Source organism: Pristis pectinata, chromosome 1, assembly GCF_009764475.1.
Source record: "Pristis pectinata isolate sPriPec2 chromosome 1, sPriPec2.1.pri, whole genome shotgun sequence".
Classification (NCBI taxonomy): Eukaryota; Metazoa; Chordata; class Chondrichthyes; order Rhinopristiformes; family Pristidae; genus Pristis; species Pristis pectinata.
In genome coordinates, this window is record NC_067405.1 from 116,726,049 (window position 1) to 116,739,860 (window position 13,812).

General features: G+C 38.7%; 1 protein-coding gene across 3 annotated transcripts in view; it reads left to right on the forward strand.

The window, feature by feature from the left end:
- Positions 1 to 13,812, forward strand: part of sos2 (son of sevenless homolog 2 (Drosophila)) — an 86,084-nt gene that overhangs the window by 49,981 nt on the left and 22,291 nt on the right. For all 3 annotated transcript variants that reach the window (XM_052023856.1, XM_052023846.1, XM_052023865.1), the window contains 3 exons: positions 5,709 to 5,807; positions 11,775 to 11,902; positions 13,124 to 13,779. In XM_052023856.1, the coding sequence (XP_051879816.1) occupies positions 5,709 to 5,807; positions 11,775 to 11,902; positions 13,124 to 13,779 (883 nt within the window). The remainder of the gene's footprint in view (positions 1 to 5,708; positions 5,808 to 11,774; positions 11,903 to 13,123; positions 13,780 to 13,812) is intronic.

Here is a 13,812-nt window from a genome sequence, read left to right on the forward strand (position 1 = left end):
TTTCAGCATGGTTTCCTTAAGGGAAGATCTTGTCTGACAAATTGGTTGGAATTCTTTGAGGAAGTAACAGGCAGGATAGACAAAGAGCCAGTGGATATTGTTGACTTGGACATTCAGAAGGCCTTTGACAAGGTACTGCATATGATGCTGCTGAACAAGATAGAAGCCTTTGGTATTACAGGAAAAGTACTAGCATGGATAGAAGATTGGCTGACTGGCAGAAAGCAAAGAGTGGGAATACAAGCGGCCTTTTTCTGGTTGGTTGCCAGTGACTAGTGGTGTTCCGCAGGGGTCGGTGTTGGGTCCACTACTTTTCATGTTATGTTAATGATCTGGATAACAGAATTGATGGCTGTGTGGCCAAGTTTGTGGATGATACAAAGATAAGTGGAGGGGCAGATAGTGTTGAGGAAGCAGGGAGACTGCAGAAGGACTTGGGCAGGTTTGGAGAATGGGCAAAGAAGTGGCAGATGGAATACAGCATAGAGAAGTGTATGGTCATAGACTTTGGTAGAAGGAATAAACACACAGACTATTTTCGAAATGGGGAGCGAATTCCGAAATCAGGTGCAAATGGACTTGGGAGTCTGAGTGCAAGATTCCGTAAAGGCTAACTTGCAGGTTGATTCAGTAGTAAGGAAGGCAAATGCATAGTTTGCATTCATTTAGAGAGGTCAAGAATATAAAAGCAAGGATGTAATGCTGAGGTTTTATAAGGCATTTGTCAGACCACATTTGGAGTATTGTGAGCAGTGTTGGCTCCATATCTAAGGAAAACTGTGCCGGTATTGGATAGGGTCTAGAGGAGATTTGCAAGAATGATCCTGAGAATGAAAGGTTTAAGTGTATGAGGACTCTGGGCACGTACTCGCTGGAGTTTAGAAGGATGGGGGGGGGGATCTCATTGAAACCTACCAAATATTGAAAGGCCTGGATAGAGTGGACATGGAGAGGATGTTTCCAGTAGTGGGAGAGTTTAGGACCAGAGGGCACAGCCTCAGAATAGAAGGACATCCCTTTAGAACAGAGATGAGGCGGAATTTTAGTCAGAGGATGGTGAATCTGTGAAATTCATTGCCACAGACTGCTATGGAGGCCAAGTCATTGGGTATATTTAAAGCGAAGGTTGATAGGTTTTTGATTAGTAAGGGCGTCAAAGGTTAAGGGGAGAAGGCAGGAGAATGGAGTTGAGAGGGAAAAATAAAGCAACCATGATCGATGGTGGAACAGATTCGATGGGCCAAATGGCCTAATTCTGCTCCTCTGTCTTTGGTCTTGTGGAAATCTATTTCACTATCCATGAATATTCACAATTGGTAGGAATTTACTGAAATAAGAGGCTAACCTCTACACACACAACCTGGTATTTTAAATAGCAGTAAAGTTGACTCGATTAGATGAGTGACAGAAGTCCAGGTTCCAAATCTCAGAAGAATGTCTTAATAAATTGAGAAGGTCTTAATTTAATTATTAAGAATTTCTTAATAAATCTCGTAAGATCTTAATAACTTTACTCTCACTTTGAGCAAAAAATAATTTACAAACCCAGGCCATCATGGCTTTAGGGTGAAAGGGTAAAGGTTTAGGGGGAACATTAGAGGGAACTTCTTCACTCAAAGAGTGGTGGGAGTGTGGAATGGGCTGCCATCTGATGTGGTAAATGCGGGCTCGCTCTTAACTTTTAAGAGTAAATTGGATAGATACATGGACGAGAGAGGTCTGGAGGGGTATGGGCTGGGGGCAGGTAAATGGGACTAGCTGAATAATGTTTCGGCACAGACTAGAAGGGCCAAATGGCCTGTTTTCTGTGCTGTAGTTTTTCTGTGGTTCTAAAATGATGCATTAATGAAGGACGTCAAAGCATTACGAGAAGGAGAGTTACTCGCTAAAAATATGATGGTGATTTTTGAATTTAGGAGGAAAATCCATGGTATTTATTAAATGAATAATTTTATAATGGGAGGTAAAAATAAGGCACAAAACAGATTAATGATGATTAAATTATGAACTGCTTTTTCATTATGGTGAAATGCGATGAGCCTAATAGCATATTTGAGTCCACTATTCAATATTTGAATGGGCTTTGATTTTACAAATAGTTTAACCATTTTGAACCTGATTATCAGATGTTTTTGGCGTAGAAAGATTGAGGAAGCAATCAATGGACTTAAATTTTTTGTTTGAGTTCATCTATCCTGAAAGCTGAAAGTCGTCAATTTTAAGGAAACTGCTCACTTAGTTATGTTGATCCAGTTAAAGAATGATTGGCTTACTTGGTGCAAGCTTTATAAAAATTGGGTCAAGGTGTCTCCAAAATGAACAGTTCTGTGTTGCATCAAGTGTGCAGGCATAATGGGGTACATTAAGAAGCTAACTATTCTTTTGTATTTAGTTGCCAAGCAATATATTTTTGCTTGCAATATAAACCGAAGAGCACAATTTTAAAGGGGTACAGGAACAGAGATTTGGAATATATGTGGTTAATTTGTTGAAGTTGGCAGGACAAGCTAAGAAAGCAGTTAAAACAGTGTACACAATCCCATAAACATGGGCTTTATAAATAGACAAGTAGGGTTCGAGAGCAAGGAAGTCGTGATGAATCTTTTATAACGTGCGTTCACCCACAACGGGAACGTTGTGTCCACTTCAGGGTGCCACATTTTAAGGTAGATGTGAAAGGCTTAGAGAGGGTGCAGAAGACATTTCGTATAATGCTTTCAGAGAAGAGGGACTTCAGTTATATGGATGGAATGGAAAGTCTGGGGTTGTCCTTGGTTGCTAACAGAATATCTGACAGAGCAATTTAAAATCAAGAAGGGTTATATCAGAAACTCTCCCCATTTGTGGATCGGTTGAGAATAACTGTAATTGTCAAAAATAAGTGACATGAAGAAACACTTTTTTATTCAGCAAGTAGTTAGGATCTGGAATGAACTGCTCAGCTGGGTAGTGAGGCAGATTTACTTTGTGGCATCCAAAAGGAAACTGGATATAAGTATTTGGATGAAAAGCAATTATAAGACTATAGCGGGAGAACAGGGAAGCAGGACTAGCTAATTTTTGCTTCGAGTTGAGGGTGAATGGCCTCCTGTGCTGTAACCTTTGATTCTGTGATACATGAGTTGTCAACTATGTTCTGCAGTCCACTTTAAGGGTTTCTAACTGTTCACATTGGCAAGATTAATACTTGAAATTATTTACGATTTAAGATGATTTTTTTACAAAATCTGAAGAAACCCAAGTATTGCACGATTTAGAATTACGCAACTTGACCTTAGTACTTGTACTGCAACAGTGTTGGAAATCTTGTAACTATTTGTGGTTCTTTCTGGGATCTCAGTTGGGAGTCTGAATTACTACTTGAACAAGAAGCTCTCTTCATTGTCTCGACAGCAAGGCAGAACATCAGTCCTGTTCATTTTTAGAAGGACAGATTGTTGAAGTTCAGTGACAGCCTCAAAGACCCTTTCGACACTAGAAGTCCGGGCCTTGAGCACTGTGAGCCTTGACCTGGGATGACAGAACTCCAGCCTTCCACTACATTGCCTTTACGTTGCATGGCTTCTGTCTACTGTCACAATTGAAGCTCTGACTTTGGTTATCCTGTGCTGCACCATTAGTGGGTCTGTGAATGTACTTAAGTTTTGCTCTGGGGTTGGGCACTAATTTTTGCTCCAGGATTCATGCAAATCTACATGCAAGGTTAGAGCTAGACTCCCCAGCCCACTCCTTCCCCATACCTGTTTCCCCCATGCACCCAGATATCTATCCCTGGCTTTCAAGCAAGCTACCGATGCTTTAAGCATCCTGATATGCATGTGCATCAATCTTTAGGTTGGCGCATCTGAATGCTCTGTAACAGAACTGATGTCCTTCAGAGAGCTGGCATCAAACATACAACCTTTTCCACCGGTGTCTTTAAGCGAGCGTCAGAGAAGGGTGCCTATTCTCATGTCTGTCAGTGTTTTATTGAACAGTTAACCACAAGTTGTGCAGTAGCTGTGAGTCATGAGTACCCTACTTTTAAGAGATCCAGCCAGATGCTTGTTACGATAGGTTCATTTCAGGTGGTGAAATTTTGGGTGAGGTGTTAAACCTTGGGCACACCATGACCTCATAGCATTATTTCAAAGCTCAGCAAGGGAGGTATCCCATATCTCTTGACAAATATTTATGCTTTAATCATTTTGTTATTAGTTGCTTGTTTGATTGCTGTCACATTGCTGTTAGTGAGAATTTGCAGCTTGCAAGATGGATGCTGTGTGGTGACAGACTTCAAAAGTATTTGACTTTTGAGCACTTTGGGACATACTGAGCTATTATAGGTGAAAGCTATTATATAATGCAAGTTTTTTCCTTGAGGATTTGATATTCTATACGTTGTCATAGATGATTTCTTTGTTCATTTTTTTAGACTGCATGATTTCCGTTTTCTCATGAGACAAGCTTGGACCTGAGTTTGCTTTGTTATTTCAAACATTTTTCTGTGTTCTACAACTAATAATCCACATTTGATTTAGCATTTGTTATAAATCAGCTCTTTTGAGCAGAGTTTCACCTTTGCTCATGTGCAGGTTATGCAGGGGTGTTAGGAAAAGTGACCTTTTGAATGTTTCCAAACCATCTGATTTTTTGCTTACAAATTTAACACTTGCACAGGATTAGGTGGAGAATCCATAAAGTAAAACTGGCAGTAGTGGAATTGGCCAGATTTACAGTATTAATATTCCAGATAAAGAAACAAAAAGCAAGTTGCTGGAGGAACTCAGCAGGTCAAGCAACATTTGTGGAGGCAAAGGGATAGTTGATGTTTCAGGCCGAGACTGCATCTTTTGTGCTTCCAAATAAGAAAAATTTGTTCTCAGTCGTCAAATCCTAAATTATAACTATTCCACCACTATCAGTTGTACAGACCTTTGTAATCAAGTTGAGAAAATGCAGCTGGTATTCTTATAAATTGAGTTTTATTCAATAAAAATAAGGGGGGAGAAAAAGACTATTTCCCAGAAGCTATGTAATCTCTGAAGAAAACCATGCTCTCGACAAAAACCATCCCCTCCAAAAAGCCACCTGCAGACCAAAACTGTTACTGCATGGTCAAAAAAAAAAAAAAATCTTTAAGGCCAGGTTGTCAGTTTTTCTCTGAAATAAAAACTGCAAAGCACTTCTAACTTTCTCTTTTTTAAAAAATTATCTCTTGCTGTGATCTTGAAGTTAAAAGTGCAAACTTTAATTGGTTTTATGTGTTTGCGATGACCAGAGATCAGTATAGTTCAATACCTTTTTGGTTGCATTTTTAAATTTGGTTGCTGTAGACTTGCAAGCAAAAGTAAGCAATTGATTTGCTGTCTCTTATGGAAGGCTAGCATTATAAGTGATGCATTGACTTCATATTTTGCTCCACTTAAGTTGCTATATTCTATGTGAGGATTGACCTTCTGTTGCAGTGAGATTACCTGAATAACTTTCCACTTTAATAAGCAGCTAAAGGGCATAAAGATAAAAGGATCTTAAATATTTAATTGCATTATTATTGTATGTGTATCAAAATTATCTACAATCTGTAGTTATGAATTTATAACTGTTTGATTGAATATATATATGTAGGCTTATTGTAAGGCTTCAAGGTTCTTTCATTGTGTTTGTAATCAAATCAAATAATTTACAGAGCAGACCATTGCTAATCAATTATAAATCTTGCTTTATAGTCTATTGCTGAAGGATTTAAAGAAGCTGTTCAATATGTACTTCCGCAACTACTTTTAGTCCCAATTTATCATTGTTTGCATTACTTCGAGCTGTTGCAGGTAAGATGTTTCCATTGCTAAACTGAGGTGAATTACTACAAAATTATAAAATGAATAATTTCTTGTTACTAAGATCTTTACAAAATTGAGCAAGTGGAAAATCCTTTCTGCCATGTACTGTAGTATACCTTTTTGTAATATGAAGTTTTGCTTTTTCATGAATATTCATTGTGTTGGGCTTCAAAATGACCTCCAAAGATCATTGACCAGTGCTGCCATCTTCTGACAGCCCACTGTGTTCCTGATGTAATTTACATTTTTAAACTTTTGATGATGGAATTGCAATCTGTTAAATTGTGTGCAAATATTTGTGTAAAGAATTAAGTTTTAAGATAAATAATATATTAGATATTGCTCATCACCAAGAATACTGGGTGGCATCATCAGTGACCAAGCTGGGTGTCTCCTGAACAGTGTGGCTGGCAGACTGGACCCAAGTCAGTGGGTGAACCAGTACAAAGGTAAAATCTTATTGACCTTGTCCTTGCCAAACAAACTATCACAGGTGCATAGTAGTGGTAAGACTGTCCATAGCTTAGCTCCTTGGAAATGAAGACCTGTCTTCATACCATCCATAATGTTTTGTAACACTACCACTGTGATAAATGAGATGGATTTGTGCAGAACTAGACATTCCTGGCTCCTTCAGCAGAAGAACTGTAATTCATCACCATCTGTAATCTCTTGGCATAGCATATCCCTTAATAGCATATCCATAGCTTATGCCATTACTGTCAAACCAAGGGGCTAACTCTGCTTCAGGCAGGTGTTTGGAAGTGTGTGCCAGGAGCAGTGTTCGGTGTAACTAAAAAGGAGGTAAGCAGGTGAAGCCACAGCATACGAACGCCAACAGCAGAAAGAACACGAGAAGAAAATATGTTTTGTTACTTGTAGCACTTTCACCTTGCAATATGATCCCTTGTACTGATGTTAATTTCTCCTGCCTTTCTCTTTTCTCTCCTTCCCTCCTCCCTTTCCCTGTATTTTAAAATGAGCTTTTCTCTAGTTTTGTCCTTTTCTGATAATAAGCCATTGAGCTGAAACATTAATTCTTTCTCCCGCCACAGATGTTGCTTGAGCTGCTGAGTATTTATAGAACACTTCATTGCTCTTTTGTTCAGTTTTTATTTCAAATTTCCACCATCTGCAGGTTTTTTTTCTTTATGACTGGAAAGCAGTTTTACTGAAGTATAAAATTTTTATTGCCAGGCTGGTTTGACAGTTCCTGGGACATGTGCTTAGTGTTCTCCAAACAGGCTCATGAAGGGGACCATATTTCATATTATTGACAGCAAAATTGAAAGCATGGAAAATCATGAAAAAATGTTCAAAAGTATGTTGATAATCAGCTGGCATAGGTCATTGGAAATCTGGGGATAAGGTGGTGGAAGTCTGCTCTGGGGATGGATTTTACTTTTGGCCTTGTACAGAAAGGACTGCGTGGGAGCCAAAAGCAAAGAACAGAATATGTGAGATAATTTTAAAAAAACAGGCAAGCAGACAGAAGCATATTACCCTATATCAGTTTTCAGTGTACGTGAATCCTTTCACCAGACCAGTGAATTAATGAAGGACATAACATATATCCTAATGCTAGATATATGTTACAGATCTTTGAAGCTCAAACAATTCTTTCCAACTTTCCTAGCTGGTGGTAGGCAGATGCAAGTCTTCATTTTTGCAGCTGTAAAGCTAAATAAATTAGCCTTGTTGCAGCTTCTGTGTTTGAACTCTGCATAAACCTACTCATGATTTAGTACTAATTGGTACTTCATGTGGAACAGCCCATACACTTGGGCTCAAAGGGGGCCATTTTTGAGTTGGAGCAGTAAAACTTTGCCCGCTTGTCTTCTCCCTATCCTGTATTTCATGCTCCCTCTTGGTGCTCTTTCTACTTCATTTTCCATCTTTGCAATACTTCAGTTTTCAGAGGAATGGCCTCTTCCAGTTCAGAGGAATGCTGTGGGGTTTATGTGCAGTAGAATATCAGAGGCCCCTTAGCAGGCCAATCCAAGATTCACTGAGCAGATTAATGAGATAATTCTGAGGGAAATGCCAACATCATGTCAGGAGTAATATTCCAGTAATAAATTTAATGCACCAGTGTGGAGAAACATTAATCTTTGTAACAAATGATGGGTTAGGGTTTGATAGAAAATTTGTGTTCAGAATCGAAGATATTTAGAATCATCATCGATCCTGCTTCTAGAAATGGCGTTTACTGCTTTTCCAACTGTTATTCCAGTGACATTGGCCTTTCAGTGCTTTTCGTTCTTTCACTCACATAATGCTAACTTAGGAAGGCAAAACATATCGCAGTAGTCACAGAAACACTAGCTGGATGGTGAGTCAAACGAATGGAGTTAGAGCATATGGGTGCCAGGGAAAGGAAAGGAGCCCCAAGAAACTTGGTGAAGTGGATCTTTCATCAGCATTCACCCATCGGGGGTGGGAGTGGAGGGGTGGGCAGGCAAGTCTAAGTGCTTGGCTTTGCTGGCAGAAATCCATAATGCAGAAGACTAGACATATGTATTTATCAATGTGGATGGTTGCCAGCTCATTATTCTTATGGAAGCTTGAGTCTCTGTCCTTTTACTTTTCCTCTGACTTTTGGTACTACTGCAAATATCAGATACAAATGGCACTCAATTTGGATTCATCCCATATTGTGTTTGAAATTCTTTGTTTTTTGGCATCCTTCCACTGGAAAAAAGCTAAACTAGTCTAATTTGCCTCCAGGAATAATCTATTTTCTTCTGTCTGTATCTAGCAGAGTTCATTTTGATGGCTTGGCTGTTGAAAGAAAGTAACTGCTAATGAGAGGTGTTGCTTTTGATGATGGCGCCTTCTGTAGGCAAAAAAAACTGACTAGCCTGCCTTTAGGGTAAGAGTCTAGGAGAAAATTGGGTGCACTGAGTGATATCTGGTGTGCATTTAGGAATTAATTCCCTCTGCTTTACAAGTTTCCCTTTATTTTTTTTACAGTACTCAGCCCATGAGTGTTTGCTGCCTGATTATTATACTTTTCCATTTGTATTGAGTGTTCTTTTGTTTCTCTTCAGGCTACTTCCAAATGCAAGAAACTTGGTGAATCACAGACACATTGTGATTGGAGGGAGGGTGACGTGGGAGGGGTTGTTGTTTGGCTTCAGCTGTCTTTTTGTTATAAATCTTTATCCAGATGGTCATTGTTTTGTGAGTAGTCAGGTTACACATGGATACTAACAAGTTGATGAATTGCAGGAGGTTAGTCATATATCCTTAGAAACAAATTTCTTGTGGAATAATATTTTTCTTTTTCAGCAATCAATAAGTGCAGTCAATTCACAGACATAGGTGCTCATTATTCATTAATTTGTTGCTTTTATTGATTATTCACTTTGAATTGCTTCAGGAGAGAGCCAGTGATAGATGACTGGGCAGCATAGGCTTTGACTGCATTTAGCAATCTCTTGCATCAGATTTAATGACACAGCAATGTGATAACAACGATGTGGATTTCAGCAGTACAGGGGTTGGAGCTTGGATGGAGCAGGGTGATGTTAGGGGGTAGAAGAAACATGACAATTGCACAGATATATGGTCAGAAGCTCTGCTTGCTTCATTACAGAGAGGGAGATTGTAATCATGTTGGTGATGAGGGGACCAAGGATGAATCCTTGAGGTCACCAAATGTAATGATGTAGGAGCAGGTAAAAATAAAGCAAGGTGAGTATAGTCCCACTAACTGGATGAATTTGGAAAAGCTTTAGAAGAGGATGGTGTGGCCAGTGGTTGAAGATTGATTAAGAAGGACAAAGGTGGTAGGAATGCCTCTGCCACAGTCACATAGGATGCTATTAATGGTTCAGGTAAAAGCCATTTTGGTACAAGGCAGGTGCAGAAGGTTGTTTGGAATAATTTAGACAGGCAATTCTGAGAAACGTGGTGACAATTTTGGAAGGTTTCTGCACGTTCTTTGAAAAGGAAGGTTGGGGGTGAGGTGTAGTTTTACAAGGATGGAAGGGTAAAGACATGAATTGGGTTTCCTGTGGAGAGGGGTGATAACTTGCAGACTTGAAAGAGAAGGGAGAAGCATTGCAATAGCCAGGAACATGGGGAATAGGAAGGGAATTTCGACGTTCAGCATTTCAATTTAAACAGTGTTGAGGGAGCCTCAGGATGTCTCCTGAATAAGATCCCAGATGGCACAAAGGAAAATAACAATCTGTAGAAAGATGTTCGTACAGGAGTAGGACTCCAGAAAATCTTAGAAGTTTGTTTCATGGGCTAAGGGAAGCAGCAGAGACAGCCGATGGTCATGAACTTAGTGTTAAATTGTTCCAAGAGTTCTTTACATATTGTTGGTAAATAAGGGTTTGAAAAATACATCAGAGAGAACTTTTAAGAAAATAGTTTATAGTAGAAGAAAGAAGCTGAGAGTTTTCTACATTACAGGATAATCTTCGAATAATGAGCAGATTTGATGTAGAGAGAAGAGCCTGATTATTTTACGCATGTGGTCCAAACTGGAATGGCGAAGAATGGCTGAGCCAATTTTGCCCACAGCAGTACAAGTCTGCACCCTTTGTCTTTTAGGGAACAAAAATGAAGGTCATGTAAGTTGAGAAAGGATACAAGTATTAATGGGGACAAGAGCATCAAGGATGGGGGACGAGGATCAGGTTGGGATTTTGTAAGTGCAGGTTGAAATAAATGGGGGATTTTTTTCCTGGAGGCACAAGAAGGAAATATGATTGGGGGGTGGTTTGGATGCCATGCCGATCAGAGGTGGTCCCATCTGTGATTGAGAAAATGGGAGCAATAAAGCGATGTGAGATGGTAAGGTCCAGGAAATGGCTGTCAATATGGTTTGGCAAGTTTACATGAGAGGAAGAGATTTAACGGAGGATACGAGGAGAGAGAGCAGAACAAATTTGTGAAAGTTGATATTAGTGAGGATGAAAAGTCATAAGATCTGGAAGAAGGAAAGCAATGAAAAATTTTATTATATTTAGATGTGCCCTAAAGAATGAGAATTTATTTTTAAGAGAAGTTACTGGGATAGACAAGGTGAGGAGCATAAAGGAGGGTAAAGTGCCAAAGGAGCATTGGAACAGGCAAAGTTTAACTTGGTAATTAGGACCACATGGCCCTTTAGTGATTTAGATTCCACAATAGTAGGTTCATTGACAAAGGTGAAAAGCTGCCGCGTTGTCATCTGAGTGGACGGGGTGAGGACGAATGCTGTGATGGGTCAGAAAGTAAAGGTTGCACTAGTCATCCATTCTAATGAGTTTTGTGTTTTGCTTCCATTTTAACTTGTTACAGTTTTGAAATTGAATTATAACAGGTACTTTAAATTTTATGCTGCTTTGACATGGAGGACCTTAATTACAATAACCCCTTATCATTATGCATGGTGACATTGCTCATGAAAAACCTGTGCCTCATGGTTTAAGATATAAAGTACACCAAGCAAGCAAGTACTGAAGGACTGAGTGCCCATTATTTAGCAATGCCTCTGTTTGGGTTATAATGTTAAATATTTGAGACTATCCAAGTCTTTCAGTATCTGAAAGAATTCATTGTTTACAAGTAAAGATGGGGCTGGGTTTCACTGTAATTATAACTGGTTTTCATTGTCTTTTTCTGCCACCCTTTCGTAAAAACTTTTTCATAATGAAAGGTTTAGAAGGTTATGGGCCAAACACTGGCAAATGGGAGTAGCTTGGATGGGCATCTTGGTTGGCATGGACCAGTTGGGCCAAAGGGCCTGTTTCCCTGTTGTATAACTCTATGACCCTATAACTGATATTAGTTCAACAGAGTTGCTCCTTTTATAGTGGGGTAAAAAGTCATTGTGTTGCCATCTTAATGTTATTTTAACTTGCCTTGTGAGGAATATTTCCATGTTGGTTTTCACAATGGCGAACCTGTGGTAATTTTATATCCAAACTTTTTATTCTTTTGGCTTTAAAATTACAGCAACTACAAGAGAAAAGTAAAGATGGAGAAGACAGGGAGTGTTTGAAACAAGCCATTACTACCTTGCTGAATCTCCAATGCAGTATGGAACGTATTTGCAATAAACACCTACCTAAACGCAGGGCAGGGTAAGCTGAAATTTTTTGACATTTTTCCCTTTGTTGCAATAGGTAGTTGACACCTTTTTGACACACCCTTGTCAGATTGACCAGAAATACAAAATAATTTGTTGGCTGGCCAAATTTGTCTTTGTTCCGTTCATATTTGTATGTGAATTATAAGAGTGCATATTGCACATTAACGGATGTTTTTACCCAAAACTACATTTGGGGGTAATATTTTTTAAATTCACTAGTTGCCCAGTAACCTATTATGGTTGAAAATCAGCTGGGAGAATTGCAGCTAGTTGCCGTTGTATGTTAGGGATGACTAAGTGCTTTCTTGAAACATTTTATCACTCATGATTGTGGGGTTAGGTGAAAAAAGACAATTTACTTTAATGCACGTGATGGATTTTTATTTTTAAAGATCACCACTTGCCTCAATGTCATGATACATCTTTATAACATTGAACAGAAATTAGCATAATGATTTTTGTCCTGTGGCTGCTAATTAGTTTTTTTTATTCTAGTCAGGAATGGTCAGCCTTGCTAATGGAACCAAAATAAAAATCATTAATGGATTTGAAAATGAGATAGACCTAGAAAGAAAACAGAGCAAAAGCTACTACTATTTGGATATTTCTGAGGGTTAACAGTCCTCTGTGTCCTCATGCTCTTACTTCTATCCAGTTTTAATTACAGAAGTTAAAAGGAAAGAATTGGGTGAAGAGTTCTTCTTTAATGCTCTGATGCAAATGTAGTTAGACGATAAAAACTTTATTCTTATGAAGGTCAGATTAATTAAGTCTCTGATCATTTAAAGATCTTTGCTAGAGGAAGCATGCCACCCTCTTGATGTTTGGATTGATAATCTCAAACTATGGGTAAATCACTAATATTGCCAAGTCCAAAGGATGGTTTATTCTCTTTGTGAAATAATTTGCTGCGGGAGGATGAGGTTGAGACAATAAAATGTGTTTTACTCTGTTTTGAACCATATCTACTACTATGATGTGATTGATAGTTACATAACCGGGAGACTCATTCAAGTCTGTTTCTACGCCTGTATGCTGAAAAAAATTTCTTGTAAGTTTTTAAGCAGCTTATTTGAATTCTCCCATGTTTTTTACAAGCATGATTGAACTTATAAAATATCGTGACATAAATTTCAAATAACTTAGCATATTTTCCCTGTGGTCTAATTGTTATACAACAATATCTAATGTTTAAACTTTTTTTGTTACTTAGAGAACCTTTACCTCGCCTCTACAACCATCAGATAAGAAGTAAACATCTTGCTATCAAGAAAATGAATGAAATTCAGAAAAACATTGATGGATGGGAGGGGAAGGATATTGGACAGTGCTGCAATGAATTTATAATGGAAGGAACACTAACACGAATTGGGGCAAAGCATGAGCGACACATTTTCCTTTTTGACGGCTTAATGATCAGTTGCAGGATTAATCATGGGCAGTCCAGGTTACCTGGCTGTAGCAATGTTGAGTACAGACTCAAGGAAAAATTTCTAATGCGAAAAGTGCAAATCATTGACAAAGATGACTCTTATGAATACAAGCATGCATTTGAAATTCTTTCTAAGGATGAGAACAGTATAATATTTGCTGCCAAATCTGCTGAAGACAAAAACAATTGGATGGCAGCTTTGATTTCACTTCAGTATCGGAGTACCCTGGAACGTATGTTGGACACGGTTCTTCTATGTGAGGAGAAGGAGCAGCCACTCAGACTGCCAAGTCCAGATGTTTATAACTTTGCAGAAGAAGATTCTGAAGAGAACATAGTGTTTGAAGAAAATGTCCAAACTAAATCTGGAATACCAATCATAAAGGGAGGAACTGTGTTAAAATTAATTGAGAGGCTGACATACCACATGTATGCAGGTAAATGTAGATCATGTTGCTGGACTAATGGAA